This window comes from Gadus chalcogrammus, chromosome 10, assembly GCF_026213295.1.
Source record: "Gadus chalcogrammus isolate NIFS_2021 chromosome 10, NIFS_Gcha_1.0, whole genome shotgun sequence".
Classification (NCBI taxonomy): Eukaryota; Metazoa; Chordata; class Actinopteri; order Gadiformes; family Gadidae; genus Gadus; species Gadus chalcogrammus.
In genome coordinates, this window is record NC_079421.1 from 13,482,329 (window position 1) to 13,502,328 (window position 20,000).

At 49.4% G+C, this 20,000-nt stretch overlaps 2 protein-coding genes across 2 annotated transcripts in view; one reads left to right on the plus strand and one right to left on the minus strand.

Annotated features, from left to right (window-relative positions):
* bicc2 (bicaudal C homolog 2) overlaps window positions 1-9,398 on the minus strand; it is an 18,386-nt gene extending 8,988 nt beyond the window's left edge. The window contains exons 1-10 of the mRNA XM_056601190.1: window positions 9,252-9,398; window positions 8,354-8,618; window positions 5,981-6,027; window positions 5,336-5,405; window positions 5,164-5,243; window positions 4,662-4,823; window positions 4,182-4,235; window positions 2,453-2,686; window positions 1,294-1,557; window positions 676-807 (exon numbers count right to left, since the gene is read on the minus strand). Coding sequence (XP_056457165.1) covers window positions 676-807; window positions 1,294-1,557; window positions 2,453-2,686; window positions 4,182-4,235; window positions 4,662-4,823; window positions 5,164-5,243; window positions 5,336-5,405; window positions 5,981-6,027; window positions 8,354-8,618; window positions 9,252-9,398 — 1,455 coding nt within the window. The remainder of the gene's footprint in view (window positions 1-675; window positions 808-1,293; window positions 1,558-2,452; window positions 2,687-4,181; window positions 4,236-4,661; window positions 4,824-5,163; window positions 5,244-5,335; window positions 5,406-5,980; window positions 6,028-8,353; window positions 8,619-9,251) is intronic.
* A 2,496-nt stretch (window positions 9,399-11,894) lies between these two features.
* The window catches only part of dele1 (DAP3 binding cell death enhancer 1), an 8,569-nt gene continuing 463 nt past the window's right edge, over window positions 11,895-20,000 (plus strand). The window contains exons 1-12 of the mRNA XM_056601071.1: window positions 11,895-12,088; window positions 12,586-12,703; window positions 13,625-13,724; window positions 15,324-15,480; window positions 15,591-15,812; window positions 15,917-16,002; window positions 16,092-16,185; window positions 16,653-16,795; window positions 17,310-17,468; window positions 17,916-18,008; window positions 18,905-19,052; window positions 19,369-20,000. The exon at window positions 19,369-20,000 is cut by the window's right edge and continues 463 nt beyond it. Coding sequence (XP_056457046.1) covers window positions 12,058-12,088; window positions 12,586-12,703; window positions 13,625-13,724; window positions 15,324-15,480; window positions 15,591-15,812; window positions 15,917-16,002; window positions 16,092-16,185; window positions 16,653-16,795; window positions 17,310-17,468; window positions 17,916-18,008; window positions 18,905-19,052; window positions 19,369-19,640 — 1,623 coding nt within the window. The 5' untranslated portion in view covers window positions 11,895-12,057 and the 3' untranslated portion in view covers window positions 19,641-20,000. The remainder of the gene's footprint in view (window positions 12,089-12,585; window positions 12,704-13,624; window positions 13,725-15,323; window positions 15,481-15,590; window positions 15,813-15,916; window positions 16,003-16,091; window positions 16,186-16,652; window positions 16,796-17,309; window positions 17,469-17,915; window positions 18,009-18,904; window positions 19,053-19,368) is intronic.

Consider the following 20,000-nt stretch of genomic DNA (forward strand, 5'->3'; position numbering starts at 1 on the left):
GATTTGAAAAATCACCGAGACACTTTTTTCACGGTTCTCTGCAAATTTCTCTACAGATCCCCGCCTCCAGCAACATGATTGGTCGATACTAAGAACCCTGGTCAGACAGAGTTGAGCTTGTCTCCCATCAGACTTCAGATAGGAATCTAAAGTCTGATTTGTGAGACTTTAGCCAAACCGATCAATAGCAGTCTGGGGACACAGCAGGCATCTCAAGCAGAAAGTTGGCAAAGTAAATATTGCAGTTGGCAGAACCTTGTTTTTACGGTGAGGTACGTGGAGTTCTTGCTCAATGATGCTTTTTATAGGGTTAAGGGGTTATAACCCTTTTCTCTTGGAGAAGTGAGTCCTTGCTGACAACAATCCACCTCCCTCAATAGAAACCGCTACTGTGTATGATGAGATGTGTGTGTTTTGTGTTGATACGTGTGGGGTCTGTTGTTTGATGGAATCTATAAGGTTTGATATTTCTGCCTCATTGTGCACATTTTTTACTAACCATATTAATTATTTAGTCAATTGGTCCGCAACTATTTTTTTCTTCTTGGCTTTGACTGGTTTGAACAGTTTTTCCCAGTTAAGACTGCAGATAGGGCGGCTCATGTGAATACACGGTAAAGACAAATCATGATACATGTAGAGGGCTCTACTGGTATGTGTGGGGGGGGGGGGTACCTTGCTGGTCTGTTTGACCTTGGGTTTGATGCTGATGAAGACCTCAAGGTCCTGCATCATCTGGTTCAGTCTCCGGGGGTCCGTCTCCCCCTCCTCACGCATGTCAAACATCAGACACACAGGGAGGCAGTCCTGCATGTGCACACACATGATGGACACAAGCGCACGCACACACACACACACACAAATGGGACAATGTTTACATTTGTCAGTATGTAATTATTAAGCCATTACAATTGCTTCAATCCTATCACAAAACAATTGATTTGAATTGGAGTTGGTTTCACTTTAAGACAGACTTAAGAGAAATCCCCAACACAACAGCTCCTTTCTGCCCCTTAACAGAACCAGGGTTCCCCTAGTCCCGCCCCAACCCTATGGAGCAGGGGCGTAGCCACATGGGGGTAAGGGCCCCCCTGGTCAGAGGTTGGCCACCCCGCTGCCCCCCCCCCCCCCCCCCCCCGAACGGAAACGGTCTAAAGAAAGCTGAAATATATGCACTATTAGATTGATCCCCCCCGTCGACAATGAAGTGCCACCCCAAATACAAGACTGGCCCGAGCCGGCCACCACAGTAATAACGTCCTGGCTACGGCCCTGCTGTGGAGCCCGCCCTACCATGAGCTGCTGCCGGGCCAGGCACACGCCCTCTGGGCTGCCCTGGACCAGCAGCGAGGGGGGGCTCTGGGGAGCGCTGGGGTCCGGCAGGATGATCTGGGTCTGGGTCTGGTGCATGACGGCCAGGAAGTGCGCTCCGTTCTGGCCCAGCATGAAGAGGTGCTGCTGGGAGGTGACGTCCAGCTGGCTGGAGACGATCAGCCCCGCCCCCTGACCCCCGACCTCCGGCCCCAGCAGCAGCTCCATCAGGACGCACACCGCCTTCTGTAGGAGGACCACAGGTGAGCTGTGTCTCTCTGTATGGCAGTCTGTCTGTCTGTCTGTCTGTCTGTCTGTCTGTCTGTCTGTCTGTCTGTCTGTGTGTCTGTCTGTCTGTCTGTCTGTCTGTCTGTCTGTCCGTCTGTATGTCTGCCTCCCTGCCTACCTGTCTCTGTTTTTCTGTGTGTGTCTGTGTGTGTGTGTGTGTGTGTGTGTGTGTGTGTGTGTGTGTGTGTGTGTGTGTGTGTGTGTGTGTGTGTGTGTGTGTGTGTGTGTGTGTGTGTGTGTGTATTTCTGTCTGTTTGTGTATGTGTGCGTGCGTGCGTGCGTGCGCGTGTGTGTGTGTGTGTGTGTGTGTGTGTTTCTTCCAGTCAGTCTGTCTGCCTGCCTGCCTGTGTGTGTGTATGTCTGCGTGTGTGTGGTTCTGCGTGTGTGCATGCGTGCGTGTTTGTGGGTGTCTCTTCCTGTCTGTCTGTTTGCGTGATTGTCTATCCGTCTGTCAGTTCATCCATCCATTGAGTAAATTACAACAATTATGCAGATTCCTCTCAGAGGAACCTTGTTTACGCTTGCAGAAATTACCATAACAAGTCATTCAACAGACGCTTTTATCCAAAGCGACTCACAGGTAATTGTGAGAGATTGTTTTAAGGTCAAAGGAAGTCATCTATAACCCAGGAGCATTCTAACCCCTAACCACTGCACTGCCCTTCCCCTGAAATAAACCCCATAAGAAGCAGAAGGTCCAATCCCACTAATCCATGTCCCGAGGTGTATAACCTGGCCTGAAGCCGTCCCCGACACCGTGTCCAACGTCTCTTATCTGTTCGACTAGGAGACCTAGCGTGTTCCCCGCCCCACGGAGGCAGCTCGGCCCCCGGGCCTCTGTCCCTCCTCCCACCTGGACGTCCGCCGCTTTCCCCTGCAGCCCGCGCACGCAGCAGCGGCTGGCGTACAGCGGCTGGGCCGGGGGGCTCTGGTGGGCCGGCGGGGGCTGGGGGGGGATGGCCCTGAAGCTCACCCCCACCCCCAGGGCCTGGGACACCTGCTGGATGACGGGGGAGCCCGCGTCCAGCTGGGGCTGGGGTACCGGGCTGGCCGGGAGGTCGAAGGTCAGGGCCAGAGGCTGCAGGTCCTGGGAGGGAAGGGGTCTGCGTTAGGAGTTGTGTCCGGGACTCTGTTGTGTATGAAGCGTGGATCACCGTTAGGGTTAAGAGTTTCACTATTTAACCTGATCTATCGACCAGAGTCGTCCTACAGGCCTCTGTCTCATTCATATCCTCATGCAACCTTTGGTTTGTGTCAAGACCCCGCTCCACGCTCTGTGTGTGAAGGTTACCTCTCACACTCTGTTATCTGTCGCTGTCTGCTGAGCAGTGGGTTCGCTAACAGCTGCATCGGTTAATGGCCTTACCTGAGGGGCGCTAGGCACAGGGCCAGCTCCTGTGCTATCTAGTCCTGTGTGCAGAAGTGAATGCTTAAGATTTATTCCTCGTCTCCTCATGACTCCAGACGCTTTTGTGCGATTCATGCGTAGCACAGATAGCTTCCTGCTACCGGTTCGTCTCTGGGGGAAGGGTTCACTCCCTGGATCTAAGCGGAGTGCCCATTGTCGCCCGTCAGGAAGTTAATGAGCTGTCTGTATCGTCGGTCTCTGCCTATACAGATCTGAATGAACCTTGAATCCTCCTGAGTGAGCCCTGACTGGTGTCACAATGGATGCCCAGGCCTGCTGCGCTTACAGAAACCAACCTGGACCAGAGAGCATTGATAATCGATATTTCTCTTTTGGTTTTTCATTGCTGCATGTTGAATTGAAATTGAATTGACAGAGAGCAAGAGGGAGAGCGGGAGGGAGAGAGTGAGAGAAGAGACGATAGAAGAAGAGAGAGAGAGCGAGAGAGAGAGAGCGAGAGAGAGAGCGAGAGAGAGAGAGAGCGAGAGAGAGAGAGAGAGAGAGAGAGAGAGAGGGAGAGAGAGAGAGAGAGAGAGAGAGAGAGAGAGCGAGAGAGAGAGAGAAAGAGAGAGAGGGAGAGAGAGAGAGAGAGAGAGAGAGAGAGAGAGAGAGAGAGAGAGAGAGAGAGAGAGAGAGAGAGAGAGAGAGAGAGAGAGAGAGAGAGAGAGAGAGAGAGAGAGAGAGAGAGGGAGGGAGAGAGAGAGAGAGAGAGAGAGAGAGAGAGAGAGAGAAGGCGAAGTTGGAGAGCGAGGAAGGAGATAGATGGAGCGGTGGCCGAGCTAGGATGGATGGAGGAGGGGAGGAAGAGTGAGAGAGAGGGACAGGGAAAAGGAATAGCTTTAATATCTTTGTCAAGGCATCCTGGGCTCTCTGATGAGTGAGAGAGAGAGACAGAGAGAGAGAGAGAGAGAGAGAGAGAGAGAGAGAGAGAGAGAGAGAGAGAGAGAGAGAGAGAGAGAGAGAGAGAGAGAGAGAGAGGGAGAGAGAGAGAGAGAGAGAGAGAGAGAGAGAGAGAGAGAGAGAGAGCGAGAGAGCGAGAGAGAGAGAGAGAAAGAGAGAGAGGGAGAGAGAGAGAGAGAGAGAGAGAGAGAGAGAGAGAGAGAGAGAGAGAGAGAGAGAAAGAGAGAGAGACTGAATCCCTTTATCAGTTCCAATGCAAACGGTGAGCACTCACTCTGATGCTTCTCCGCGCGGCCTCCACCCCCTCAACAGGCCCGGCGATGGACACCTGCACACACACCGGGGAGGGACTTATTACCATCATCAATACCCCTGCCTCATCACAGGATGATTACGCCATGAGTTAAAGGTGACATATTATAACAACAGGGGTGAGTCGTTACAAGCCGTTTCGAAAATCTGCCTCTTCTGACCTCACAAGTGGGCGTGTCCACCTAGATGTGTGCTGGATAGATCAGCCTACGCGCCTACCCAGTGGAGTGTAGCAAACATTAATCATCTTCCATCTTACAACTGTTGGACACGCCCACTTGTGATGTTGGAAGAGGCCGATTTTCAAAACGGCTCATAACAGCTAATCACACTACCTGGTGGTATAATATGTCACCTTTAAATGCATTCATGATTTAGCGACCATCATTACACACGTAGTCCCATGGCATGCCTTCTGGTCCACCAGCGGACGATGCGTTACCTGGTTGCTCTTCTCCCCCGTGGCGTTGTGGCGGTTGGAGTCCGGGAAGTGGATGTGACAGGAAGTGACCCCCATGACGTTCTTGATGTTCCCGCCCCCTTTACCGATCACATGGGAGTGCTCAGTGTGGGCCACGTCCATCTTCAGGGTCACCTTGTTCACCTGGTGTGGGGGGAGAAAATCACACTCTCGAATCAACATCTCAAATCAGGATCTCAGATCAGCATTTCAAGTCACTATCTCAAATCACCATCTCAAATCAACCCTTATGTAACCATCTCACGTCACCATCTCAGATCAGCATCTCAAATCAGCATCTCAAATAATATTATCAAATTACAATCTCAAGTAACATGTATTTATCTGAGCTAGTATACAAGTTGAGCAGGATGAGACGCAGATACAAGGGGATCTGTTGCACAAGCCTTATCTTAGCTGTATCTTAGCATCAGCCTCCAGTCTACAGTTAATGAAACCGACTACAATGTACGGGTTACCTCACCTTGGTCTCCAGAACTTCCAAGATTTTCCTTTTGGCTTCCAGAACATTAGCTCTCTTTCCCTCCACCTTCACATGGGGGTCTTGGTTGAGATGAGAGGGTACAGTTAAACAGCGGAACACCAAAGTCCATTCAACGTCATACATTTGAGAGCATCGCTTCGCATCCAGTCACCTTTCTTGGACTTGGCACCGATTTTCAACTTGGACGGCCATTTCACCTGGGTGTCTGTCTCCCTCATCACCTGTCCCATCGCGAGACATGAGAGAGAGAGAGAGCGAGAGAGAGAGAGAGAGAGAGAGCGAGAGAGAGAGAGAGAGAGAGAGCGAGAGAGAGAGAGAGACGCACACAAAGACCGTCAAGAGTCTGTTTATAAAAGAGGTGACAGCTGAAGAGTGGGGGGGAAACAAGGGAGGCTGCAGTTTCTTGTGATTCACCAGTGGTGAATCAAATTGATTTTCAACTTGTGGTGAATCACAAGAATAACCTCCCCACAGTCACACAGACATACACACACACACACACACGCACACACAAAAACATACTGTGTGGCACAAACACAGGAAACAACAGGCCAAACAAAGCCTCATTCCCGCGATACGTAGTCCCATTAGCATTTCAAAAACACCACAGTCGACAACTCCGTCACATCAAGGACGCGCGCATTACTGCAATTATAGTTTTTGTATGCAAGAATTTTTTTCTTGGCTGGTGGAGTGTTCCTGGAATACGATAAAGTTTGTGTGTTGTTAGCTTGTGTTCTGGCTGTGCGTCAAATCTCAGGGCCTCAGCTTGTTACCTCAGCAGGTTCCAACTTACCCTCTCAAAGAACTCCTCTCCTGACAGGCCGTCTCCTCGCCTTGGACCTGGAACACATCACAGCTCCACGTCATTTAGCTTCAGAGATACGTGTTGCAATGCGTTTATGGTGACACAGTCTTCCTCAAAGGAGGTATACCTCGGGATAAATTCTTTCTACAAGTTTATGAATATTTGATCAGAGCAGTCGTGGCCTCATAAAGCTGGCAAAAGATTTAGGAAAAAGCGGCTTGGGCGTGGTCAGAATCAACGTCGCACTCACTTGAGCGAGGTTGCACAGCCAATCAAGGAACACTCTAGAATAGCACTTTCAGCCAATGGTAGCAGACTTCCTGTATTTTACGTAGAATATTAAGAAATGTTTAGGCTTTGGTCAAAAACAACGAATGTTCCCCGCCACAGAAACATTTTCAACGGAAAAAATTGATTTATGGGTTTGTACCCTTAAAGTCAAATCACAAACAAAACCAAAAAGGTGATAAAAACTAAAAGGACATGAATGTTTAAGGGCAGCGTTTGTCAGTGCTACCATCCCTGTGATTGTTTGTGGAGTGTTAACGTGCAGACAAGCACACGCACACAGGGTCAACAAGGAGCCAGTGTAGGGACGGCAGCGAGAACACACACACACACACACACACACACACACACACACACACACACACACACACACACACACACACACACACACAGGGTCAACACGGAGCCAGTGTCGGGCAGCAGCAAAAACGCGGCAACAAACAGGAGCTGCCAGCGTCAACATGTTTTAAAAGGCCATCGTTCCCGAGTGACATTAACAGGCACACACACACACACACTCACACATACACACAATCATAAACACACACACTCAGACACACACACACACACACACACTCAGAATAACACGCACACTAAGACACACTAACACACATACAGACACGCACACACACACACACACACACACACACACACACACACACACACACACACACACACACATACACACACATACACAGACCCACATACTCACAAACACTCTCACACACAGACACATACACACACACACTCACTCAAACACACACACTCCGCCCCTCCTCATTGCTAGGGGTTACGGCAGACAGGGATGAAGAATGAGATGGGAACAGTGAGGGGAGGGGGCTGAGGGGAGGGGGGGGGGGAGGGGGGGGGGTTCAAGAGCTGACCTAGAGACGGCTAATAGCACCACCGGTATTTTACTGACGTAGAAAAAAGAGAAAAAGTTAAATAACCAAGAAACCCCTGCTTAGGAATGTGGGTTTTTCTATAATGTCCTTGTGTGCACAAAACACATACATCAACACACACACTCACAGACACACACGAAAAACACACACACACAGGCGTCCGCACACACACGCAAACAGAAACACGCACACGTACACACAGAAACACAACAATGCACACACAAACCCACAGTAACAAATTCAACAATACACGCACAGTCGCTCACATGCACACACACACACGCAGAAACACAGTCATTAATACAACAAAACACACATACAAAATATAACAAATTACACACACTAATATAACAATACGCACAAACCCAGACAGCGTTTGCGTCAAAGGGCCTCATGCGGGCTAAACTGGGCCCCCCTAACCAACTCCTACCGGCGGCCAGCTGTTGGCCCTCAGGGAATGCTTTCCCTGAGACCAGGGGGGTCCTGATCTGTCCCCGGGTTAGTCCCCCCCGCCGCCACGCTGGCAGCCTTCAGTACACCAGCGCACGACTCTGGATCCTGCAGCCCAAGTGGTGGCCATAAATCATATTGGTGGAGCGACGTCGCCTTACCCAGCGGGCTTTATTGAGGTGCCGGGCTAGGAACCGCCACCTGGAGACGAGGTTGATGTGACACACACACACACACACACACACACACACACACACACACACACACACACACACACACATACATATACGCAAGTCTACACACACACACACACACACACACACACACACACACACACACACACACACACACACACACACACACACACACACACACACACACACACACACACACACACACACACACACATATGCACACCCCCACACACACACACACACACACACATACACACCCTCTCACATGCACACGCACGTCTGCACGCACTCACATCTGCACATCTGCGGTGACAGATGCATCAAGTGACAAAGGGACATCCTCAACAGAGGGAGTATTGTGAGCTGCTGTGAGGAGCTGACCGCTGGCGAACGAGAAACACATCGGATGAGTTGATTATCGTGAATAAAAGTGATCAACCGTGAGCTGGGGTCAGAGACTCTCTCTCCACCCCCCCCCCCGCCCCCCGACGGACAGTCCAGGGGGGTCTTAGCAACACACTCACCATACAACATACACTCCAGCTTCTTCCGGTCGATCCGAAACCTCTCCTCCGTCTGGTCCGGGTCTGAACCCCGCCCCTGAAGGCCCTGGTCCTCCGGGGTCGGCCCCGTTGCCTTCCTCCTTCCGTCCTCCTCTTCCTCTTCCTCATCCTCTTCATCCTCCCTCTCTGGCAGAGTGGAGGTCTGGTTGTGGTTTTGGTTCTGTTTCTGGTCCTGTTCTTGGTCCTGTTTCCGCTCCTGGTCTTGGTCCTGGTCTTTGACCTGGTCCTGGTTGTGGTTGTGGTTGTGGTTTTGGTCTTGGTTCTGGTCCTGGTCCTGGTCCCGGTCTTGGTTCCGGACCTGGTCCTGATCCTGTTTCTTGTTGTGGGTTAGATTCTTCTTCTGGTCCTGTTTCTGGTCCGGTTCCTGGTCCAGTTTCCGGTCCTGGTCTTGGTCCTTGTCTTTGACCTGGTCCTGGTTGTGGTTGTGGTTTTGGTTTTGGTCTTGGTTCTGGTCCTGGTACTGGTCTTGGTCCTTGTCTTTGACCTGGTCCTGGTTGTGGTTGTGGTTTTGGTTTTGGTCTTGGTTCTGGTCCTGGTCCTGGTCTTGGTCCTGGTCTTTGACCTGGTCCTGGTTGTGGTTGTGGTTTTGGCCTTGGTTCTGGTCCTGGTCCTGGTCTTGATCCTTGTTCTGGACCTGGTCCTGGTCTTGTTCCAGATCCTTGTCCCTGTCATGGTTCTGGTAGTGGGTTTGGTTCTTCTCCTGGTCCATTTTCTGGTCCTGTTTCTGTCTCTGGTCCTCTTCCTGGTTCTCTTGAACTTGGTCCTGTTTCCGGTCCTGGTCCTGGTCCTGGTCCTGGTCCTGGTCCTGGTCCTGGTCCTGGTCCTGTTCCTGTTCCTGATCCTGGTTCTGCTCTTGAACTTGGTCCTGGTTCTTGTCTGGGCTGTGAGTGATGCTGGGCTCAGGTTGAGGGTCTGAGCCGGGTCCTAAGCTAGGTTCTGAGTCAGGCTCCTGTGGCTCTACCCTGGCCGCGGATGGAGCACTGCCCTCCGTGGTGCTGGTGGCCATAGCAGGACGTGAAGCCCCCGTCAGTGGGAGGGTGTTTTGGTGTGAGAGGCGCTGTTCAGAGTGGGGGACAGAGGGGTGGAAACAGGCACTATAGCCCCGTCGAACAGCCCCGCCCCAAGGTCAGATCTAGCCCTTCACTCTCTGGTTTACTCTATACTCTCACTTTCTGCATTTGCGCTCTCTATCTCTGTTTGTGTGTCTCTCTCTCCCTCTGTCTCTCTCTCTCTCTCTGTGTGTGTCTCTCTCTCTCTCTCTCTCTCTCTCTCTCTCTCTCTCTCTCTCTCTCTCTCTCTCTCTCTCTCTCTCTCTCTCTCTCTCTTCGCCTCTGTCTCTCTCTCAGTCTCACCCTCAGTCTATATCTCTTTGTCTGGCCCTCTCTCTCTCTGTCCCTCCCTCTCAGCCTATTTCTCTCTCTCTCTGTCTCACCCTCTCTCTCCATCTTTCACCACTCTCTGCTCTCTCTCTTTCTCTCTAGATTTGGTTAAATTAAGAAAAACGTTGGCGTGAGAAAATAGTATTTTACTGTGACTTTCACCGTGACATTCACACTGACTTGTGAAAGTATTCATGTTTTACTCTGCTCAAATCTATGCCCAGGGACCTACTGTATTGATCCGTTGTGTTGATGTTCACATTGATCGACGATACAGATGTCCAGGTTGAAATACTGTATTGATCTCCTGTATTGATGAACACATTGTCCAACACTGAAGACAGTACCCAGCCTCTAAAGATAACTCTGACTAACGCTGACTCAAATGAACGTGTCTTTTCTCTTAGCAAATAATCAGGACCCCCTCCCCCCCCCCATTCAACTTGTGGAGGAAGACAGAGATTGAGCGCACACATGAACAAACACATGCACACACACCACACAACCCTAAGGAGGTAAACCTCATTTGTCTGGATGTATGTGTGTGCGTGTGCATGTATATGTGTCTGTGTGCGTGTGTATATTTGAGTGTGTGTATCTGTGTTTGTGTGTATGTTTTAGTGTGTGTGTCTGGGTGCGTGTGTATGTTTGAGTGTGTGTCTGTGTGCTGTGTATGTTTGCGTGCCTGTTTTTTTGTGTAAGTGTGCATGTGTGTGCATGTGTATTTCTATGTGTATTTATATGTGTGTGTGCGTATAGTGTGCATGTATGTGTGTGTGAGTGTGTTTGAGACGGGGGTATCTTGGGATAAAGAACCTGCTCCAACAACAAGCCCGGTGCACTGTTGGCCGTCATCGCCCCAGCAACCAGTTCGTTCACAAACACGCCGGCGACGAGAGTCATAAACTTTAGGGGACTGGGGAGGGAGGGGTGATGGATAGATGAGGAATAAAAGGTCTCAGTTTGTCCCTGAACCCCCTCAACACCCCCTTCTCTCCCCCAACTCCACACTTTCCCAGAACTTACGTGAGAAATCCAATTGTAAAATAAAATGGCTAAAGTCAAATAAAGTCACATATTTGAATTTATTTTTGTATCCTCTCTAGGTCAGTGGTTCCACACATCTGGCTTAGTAAGGGGAGCCAGTGGCCCCTTTGTCCACAATGATCACTGCAAATGCCGTTAATGCAACCTACCGGTGGGTTTATTTAGCAAACTCGAGATAACACCAAACATCCACTGTTTTGTGTTATCTTGTGTTATCAAAATTTGATGGAATGTACATACTATTTTCTAAATATCAAAAAAACATTAACTGAAAGATATTTATTATTTATTTTCGATTATCTATTTCATTTTTCCTATCTTTGTAATTTCTTCTATTTCGGGAAGCAAATCCCACGAACTACCTGCAGTACCCCTGTCTACCAGAGGGTGAAAGACCCTTTTCAATGGCCTGAGGAGGATGGTCTGTTAATGGTGCTGTGTTGCCATGGAAACAGACCATCAATAAAAGTGGGTGGGAGCAGTTCCAGTAAGGAGTTGTCCCCCACCACCCACACGTATTGAATTGCACACCCTGTGGGTCAAATAGTGACACTGAAGTATAGTCCTCCCACTCCTCCGAACTAAACTTCTGCGTCACTATTTGACCCATGCAATTGAATAGTCACACACACACACACACACACACACACACACACACACACACACACACACACACACACACACACACACACACACACACACACACACACACACACACACACACACACACACACACACAAACACACATTGACACAACACATGAACCTTGGTTTGCTAAAGGGAAGCAGTCACGCCAAAAGTTCCAACCTATGTGCTAAACATCTTCTCATCAATCATCGAAATGAGACACCGACATAGACAGACACACAGACAGAGCAGCTAAATGTTCTTTCCAAATGTTCTGAAAGAGGGCACCGTATTCCTCCGGCACATCTATCATGATATTTTTTAAGGAAACCCAAACTACTTAATCTATGGTTAAATCAATGTAAACGGCTTACGTTGGATATGGTACATTACCCCCGAACACCGCTGGGGGGCGACGCCGCTCCATGCTTGTGGTTTCGTTGCGTCATCGTAGTAGTACCGCTTCCGGTATGGTGTGTTTCCAAAATAACTCGTGATTCGGACAGCACAGGTCAACAAGACGAGCGATTCAAACCATCTCCCCCAACGGATTAGGACGCCACCCCAGCTGTTCTAAAGATGGAGCCTCTTTAGACCTCCTTGTGGATCATCATGTGGAGGCTGCAAGGCTTCTTTAGTAGAGGTGAGTAGTGGCAACCATTGCTCCCCCGCCCCTCACACTACTAGGACTGGTTATGGCACTCTCAGCTGTATTATTCTGTTTTCTTAAGCATATTTCGTGTTTTTTTATGATGCATTTCTAAAGCAAAACCGTTTAATGAATATATCGCGCCTTGACCCCACGGCACAGTAAGTTATAACCAATATATGTAGGACCTCGTGCACATGTTTATGAATATGACTATGACACCTTTCTTATGTTATACTTCTTATAAAGCATCTATCGTATATGCTTTATAATATGTTATACAATATGGTAATATTGTATGTTACCATATTGGTTTGTATATATTAATATTGCTATGTAATCGAACTATCTTCAAACTGCAAACTCGAGCGATCTGACATATGTTGCATTCTGTCACCACGCCACCCACGCATCCACGCACATACCCAAACACACACACACACACACTCACACCCACACACACACACACACACACACACACACACAAACAGTACTCCACAGGTGCCATGGCAACGCCCCCTTACGGCTGTCCCAGATCTACTGTGTGGAGGACGAGGTCGTCAATGGCTCCAATCTCCTCTCCAACTCTCTGAACACAACTGACAGCAGGTAGGCTGCCCCACCCCCTCATTTACACCCCCCCAACCAACACACACAGACACACACACACTGTACAGTAACAATGAGAATAGAAAGTAGTGCTTGCTTTCATTCATTTGTATTCTGCAAGTGTTACATGCACATTGTGTGATATACATTGTATTGTTATACTTTTTCATTCAGAATAAAAAGAAAAGACAGTAGTGCTTGCTTACTGTGTATTTTTTTGCCCAAGGAAGGCAAGGGTTCATTAGAAGTGCAGGGCCTTCTATTTTTGTTGACAAATGGCTTCCTCATAGCGGAAGTCACTCATCTATGAACTCCTCACCCCTCGTGAGGAAGCTCTACACCCCCTCTTCCTCATCCTCACAGTGCCTTTCAGCTGTCTCAGCCCTCTCTCTCTCTCTCTCTCTCTCTCTCTCTCTCTCTCTCTCTCTCTCTCTCTCTCTCGCTCTCTCCTTCTCTCGCTCTCTCGCTCTCTGTCCCTCTGTCTGTCGGTCTTTCTGTCTGTCTATCTCTTTCTCTCGCTCAGTACATGCTAGTAGACACTAGACAGACTAGCTACTCTGTCGGTTGAGACCCCCGCAACTGAGATGCCTTTTTATGATTATTGGTCCTTAATTTAAGTCAATACCGTCAAATGTTATTGTATATCACTCTGCTGAACACCCCATCATATTTCAATGTTGCATTCAAGTAAGGTTTTACAAAATATAGTGTTTTGTTTTCATTCTGAAATTGAAGAATGGTTGAAAAATAATCAGAATAGATGACTTCATGCTTCAATAAAAGGAATCCTTCTACAACAAAACAAATCCTTGGTATCAGCTCTCGTGTGTGTGTAATGATGGGGAAAGAGTAGCAGGTGAGTAGGCCAGGCCTTGTGTCATGGCTGTGTGTGTTCACCTTCCTCTTCCTGCTCTTCCTCAGCTCCCAGAGAGAAAAAGATGGAGGGAAGGGGAGGAAACAGAAGACCTCACGCTTCTACACTGAGCTCCCTCGCTACACGGCTCTGGATGCCGTGGGATGGGTAGGAGCCCTATGCATATCAAACATCTGCATCCTTACAGCACTGAGAGCACACCCCTGACACGTCGATTACACTAGCCTACCATTTAGAGCCCGACCGATATAGAATCTTTAAGGCCGATACGATACGAATATTTTGTGATTTAAAAAAACGATATGCCGATATATCGGCCGATATATATATATATTAAAAAAAAAATCCGGAAACGCGCAACAAAACAAACACATTTCCCTAACATTGGTTATTTGTAGTTATCCTTTAAATCCTTTTCACTCTCAGCTAACACGTAACAACAGCAAAACAGGACATGGTAGTCATGAATTAAGTCATGCTTATCGACTTTAGAGAATTGATGGGGATGTTCTTTTAATTGTTATTCAAGCAATGTATGTCTCGTGACATTTGCCAACTTACCATGAACACACTTGCACATATGAACAACACCGATGATCACCGTCAATCTCCGTCATTCACTCTGCCTAACTCTGGCTGATTCACCGGGTTTGGGCGTTAGAGCGCCCTCTGGTGGACAGACCTTTTTTTTTTTTTTTTTTTTTTAATATTCATTTATCGGTCATTATAAATGCCGATACCGAATAGTTTGAAAAATGCCTAATATCGGCCGATAATATCGGCCTGCCGACATATCGGTCGGGCTCTACTACAAGTACACATGTCACACCCTGCATCCTTCAGTCTGTACCTGCACAGACACTGACATAGACTTATTCTGGCTTCACGTGTAGGAAGGTGATGGGAATCGCTAATTTGATCCTACACAAGCGTTTTTTTATTGGTTGTGTGTTTCCTATCCAAGCAGTTATTGACTGGTAATGTGTTTCCTATAGAAGCGGTTATTGACTGGTAATGTGTTTCCTATAGAAGCGGTTATTGACTGGTAATGTGTTTCCTATAGAAGTGGTTATTGACTGGTAATGTGTTTCCTATAGAAGCAGTTATTGACTGGTAATGTGTTTCCTATAGAAGCGGTTATTGACTGGTAATGTGTTTCCTATAGAAGCGGTTATTGACTGGTAATGTGTTTCCTATAGAAGCGGTTGTTGACTGGTAATGTGTTTCCTATAGAAGCGGTTATTGTCTGGTAATGTGTTTCCTATAGAAGCGGTTGTTGACTGGTAATGTGTTTCCTATAGAAGCAGTTATTGACTGGTAATGTGTTTCCTATAGAAGCAGTTATTGACTGGTAATGTGTTTCCTATAGAAGCAGTTATTGACTGGTAATGTGTTTCCTATAGAAGCGGTTATCGTCTGGTAATGTGTTTCCTATAGAAGCAGTTATTGACTGGTAATGTGTTTCCTATAGAAGCAGTTATTGACTGGGTATGTGTTTCCTATAGAAGCAGTTATTGACTGGGTATGTGTTTCCTATAGAAGCGGTTATCGTCTGGTAATGTGTTTCCTATAGAAGCAGTTATCGTCTGGTAATGTGTTTCCAATAGAAGCAGTTATTGTCTGGTAATGTGTTTCCTATAGAAGCGGTTATTGTCTGGTTGTGTGTTTCCTATAGAAGCGGTTATTGACTGGTTATGAGTTCCTCAACAAGCGGTGGTTGATTGGTCGTGTGTCTTCTCTCCCCAGGGGGCCGCGGCTGCCCTGCTGATGCAGATCTGCAGGCGGCTCCACTCCCAGTGGTCCTCGGGGCCCGAGGCCGGCCCCGGCCCAGCCGCCGGGCCAGGAGCCTGGGCTTCTCCCGCGGCGCTGCACAAGTGTGGCTACCGAGTCCTGCTGGAGATCTGTGAGTGACCGGCCGTACCGTCCGTACGGTCCACACACCAATCCATTCAGATAAATGGGTCGTTTGCATTAGAGTGTGGATTCTGACGTTGTGTGCTGCTTCTCCTGTAGTGTCCAAACCAGACGCCTTTCCCAGAGCGGGGGGGGGTCTGTGTATGCACATGTTGCCAGAGGGAAAAGGCCAGGCTCAGCCTCAGCTCCACAACTTCAACAGTAGCAGCAGAAGCAGCAGCAGAAGCAGTAGAAGCAGCGAAGACCTGGTGCACTTTTCCATCGACAGTCTTCGATCTGACCACCAGAGGGCGGACTTGCGTCACGATGGTTCTATACAAGGTTTGCTTATTTTCATCCAATAACTAACCCTAACATTCAGAGGGCAGAGTGTGGGCTCTTTTCTTTTCTTTAACGGTTCTATTACTTTTTTTCTTGAACGACAGAACCTCAATCCCCATCTTCATCCGCGCACCTTGAGCAAGATCGCCCGGTGTTTAACGGCACCCAGACGCCTGGAGACGACGGCCCGGTGGGTTAACGTCCTGCTTTAGTGTTCAGTCCGGGTCTCACCGACCGTTACATATCTAACCTCGTCCCCTCTGTGCCGGTGTTCCTCAGGAGGTGTTGAGTGGGGGGGAGGGGCTGATGGAGGCCGCCTCCACCCTGGGCCACGTGGGACACTCCAGCGTACCGGTGATCCTGAACATCATCGGTGAGGAACGCCCGTCCCTGGGATCCGACCCGCTCACTGGTTATTATGGGATATGAGGAGCTCCTGGCTCAGACTCAATCATTGCTCTGGTTGGGCATTCCTGGTCTTAAAGGATGCATTACGAATAAACCAAAAATTCTCAACAATGCCTCACAAAAATCGATGACCCTAGTTGTTTGAGCATGTAATAAATAGTTAAAACCAGCACATCATAAAACAATATCGCATCCAAAATACTGCAACATCGACTTTTTCCGATGTCACCCGTAGTCACAAAGCCGTCGATGAAGAGGCCGTGTCTCAGGGAGGGCTGAGAAATCCCAGTTCCTTAGCAACACAGCTTCATCTCATGTGTTGCCCCCCAGCGCCAGAGGCCTTGAATGATTAAAGCCCTCCACCGTGTGGTCTGACGTCTCTCTCCCTCTCTCTCTCTCTCCCTCTCTCTCTCTCTCCCCCCCCCCCCCCAGGCCTGGACAGCGCCCAGACCCAGCGCCACCAGCAGGCCTTCCCCTGCTTCGCGGCGGCGGCGCGGCGCGGCTACAGCCAGGCCCAGTACAACGCGGCCGTGTGCTGGGAGACGGGGCGCGGCGTGGCCCGGGACACAGAGAAGGTGGGTTCTGAACTCCCGCTGTACAGACCCCGCAGTGGGGGGGTCCAGGGTGGAACTGCTCCCTACTGTTACCCAGGGGAGGAGGGGGTGCGGGTTAGCGCTGGGCTGAAGGAGCTCAAGTGAAAGGCCCCAGCTTTGTCAGTACATAAAGTACACACAGTGTCCTTCCACCAGCCAATGGAGGACCGATTTGAGCATTTTGCAGGTAAAAACCTTCAGCCTTGCGTATTAAAATAGTTGTTTGGCTGGTCGATTTGTACCACTCTGGTGGTAAGAGTACAAATTCTAAAAGTTTGTTTTGGACCCAGAGTATATTGCTATATTGTCTGTAAATTTGTTGTTATTCACCAATACAATTCTTCAAATATCTGACTAGGAAGGCCGTTATAATGGCCGTGTGCGTGTTACCATGTTTCAGACCCTAAGGAAAATAAAGAATTAACAAACTTGATGAGTAAAAAAAAGTATTATTTGATTTGATTGACATTTGTAATCTTCTGTGTCCCGCCCCCAGGCTCTGCATTACTACTGGCTGGCGGCGGCGGGAGGCCACGCCCAGGCCCAGTACCGCTACGCCAAGCTGCTGCTGACCAGCAGGAGGCAGCCTACCCCTCAGGAGTGGAGCGCCGCCGTGCGTCTGTTGGAGCTGTCTGCGGGCTCCGGGCTCACTGAGGTAGCCCCTGGCTACACACCTCTGGCTCTGAATCGGTTCTCCTCACAGCCTGGGGGAACCCTCTGGACAGCCCAGTGGTAGATCGATATGGGTCTGCTCAGAAGAACTGCTCTCTGCGTGAGAGCAGGTGTTATTGATGTTGAGTCAAAGTCGAAACTTTAGGCAGTTGGAGTTAGTGCGAGTCGACTTCTCTGTTTGGCAGTATTTATGTCTGGAGCCAAAACAAAGTAATGCTCGGATCGTCTGTGTTTAAGTCGACAGTGCTCTTCGTCGTTAGTGGGTGCACCGAGGTTTGACAGCAGCACAACAATAAACCAGACGGCGTTTGTGTTTGGAAGCGGACAGTGGAAGCCACCTCTTCTACTGTAGTCCCATAAGGGACAACATGGCCGTCACCTAGCCCTACCACAACACTGACCGTCCGTCCCTCTTCCTCTCCACGTCCAGGCCCAGGTCTTCCTCGGGTCTGTGTTCTCCCAGGAGGCGGTTGTCGACGGGCGCAAGGCCGTGCATTACCTGAAGATGGCGGCAAAGAGCGGCGTGAGTAGCTGTTCCAGAGTCTTCCTGGACTTGTGTGTGAAAGACCTCCCATCCTATTATCGGCACGACCGCCTCATGAGAAGGATGAGGGGGGCGCTGGTGCTGCGATGCATTCATAAAGACTTGCATTAACGCAAGCAGGCACTTTTATCCAAAGTGACTTACATTAAAAACATTTGTCAGGATAAAGAGAAACTACAATATATCGTTACAGTAAGGATGTTCATAGAAACAAATGCCATGCACTGACAATCGCTTGGTCAACCCCTACCCTGTGTACAACAAAGGTAGCTAGGATAAGATACTACACAATGCTAACTACTATTTCTAAGTGCCAGGACGTACTTTCTTGGCAAGACTTGGCATGTGACCAAACCTAGGCTCCGGTAACACCAACACACCACAGGTGCTCAGTCAGATACACAAAGCTAGGGATTGTCAGCATAAGCGTTCTATCGCTGAATCGATAAGGCAGATAGATGTCGGCTTTTGTTGGTGTCGCAACAGATGCACTAGTGAACGTCGGCCAGCAGGGGGAGCATATTGACCTAGAAGCTCCGGTTACACAACTACGTCTTTCATCTTTCTGTAATTATATATTGTCAGGGTGTCCATAACAGAGACACATGTATACAGTTACGTGTGTTCATATGATATCTAGTCTAAATATTCCGGTTTTGGTTGAGTCATTTCTGTCACAACACCAGAATGTGTCAACAGCAGGGCTTGGGCGGCAGTTGTGGGTGTCACTGAATTCGACAGCAGGCAAAATGTGGCGTCCATCCGATTGGCCATGATCTTCCCCCAATGCCGTGCAGCTGTGCCCGCTGCTGTCCCCAGGTCCCCTGAGGGTGATGGAGGCTGTGTGTTTATCGTGGGTTTATTATGTACCACAGGACGGCAGGGCCTTGCTCCATTTGGGCCGCTGCTACGACCGTGGCTTCGGGGTGCGGCAGAGCTCCACGCTGGCGACGGGCTACTATGAGCGGGCGGCCCGGGCAGGAAACAGCCAGGCTCAGGGCCTACTGAGGCTCTGTCGAGAGGGTGAGGACCAGACTGCTGGAATAGTGCCAAAAAGATGGGTTTGAACGTGTTCCAATATCGGTAACGGCATCCCATATATAAAGCTCTTTATATGGCAGTAGGTGGTGCTTTTATCTGACAGGACGATACAGCAGTGCAAACATTGTTGGCCTGTTATATCCACTTTTGTTTGTTTGGATGGAAGGTTTTCAATGTGCCCCAGTCCATTTTCTTACCTGACAACGTTGCACTTTAGCATCCAAGCATGGCTCGATTTGAACGGTCGGGTGGACATTTGATCTCTCTCTCTCTTCCCCTCTCCGCCTCACCCGCCCAGACGAGGCTGCGTTGCGCTCCATCCGCTCATCCCCGTGTTTCTTCGGTGTGTCTCGCCTCCACCTCCACCACCACCAGCAGCAGCAGCAGCAGCAGCAGCAGCTGGTCTCTCCCCGCATCACCTCCACCATCGCCGCCCACCCCCACCTCGCCGCCGGCCTGACCCACTCATGGAGCACGGGGAGCCTGGCCTCCACCACCTCGCAGCCCCTCCACCTGCACCTCCTCCCTCAGGGTGGAGGAGGCCCCTGTCGCTGGACCCTGGGCGTGTAGAGCCACGCAGACGCTAGAGCAACATATGGAAAACCAAAAAAGGAGAATGTATTGTGATTTTATACGAGTGTGTGGATCTACAACCGGACAGTGAGGCGAAGACTGTTACATAGGTCACCTCCTGCCATTAGCCGTACGTGTGTGTGTGTGTGTGTGTGTGTGTGTGTGTGTGTGTGTGTGTGTGTGTGTGTGTGTGTGTGTGTGTGTGTGTGTGTGTGTGTGTGTGTGTGTGTGTGTGTGTGTGTGTGTGTGTGTGTGTGTTTTTTATCTGTAAAAAGGAGTGTTGGTGTGTGATTGAGTGAGAGAGAGAGAGAGAGAGAGAGAGGATCCTCTATACTACTACTACTTGCCTACTGATCA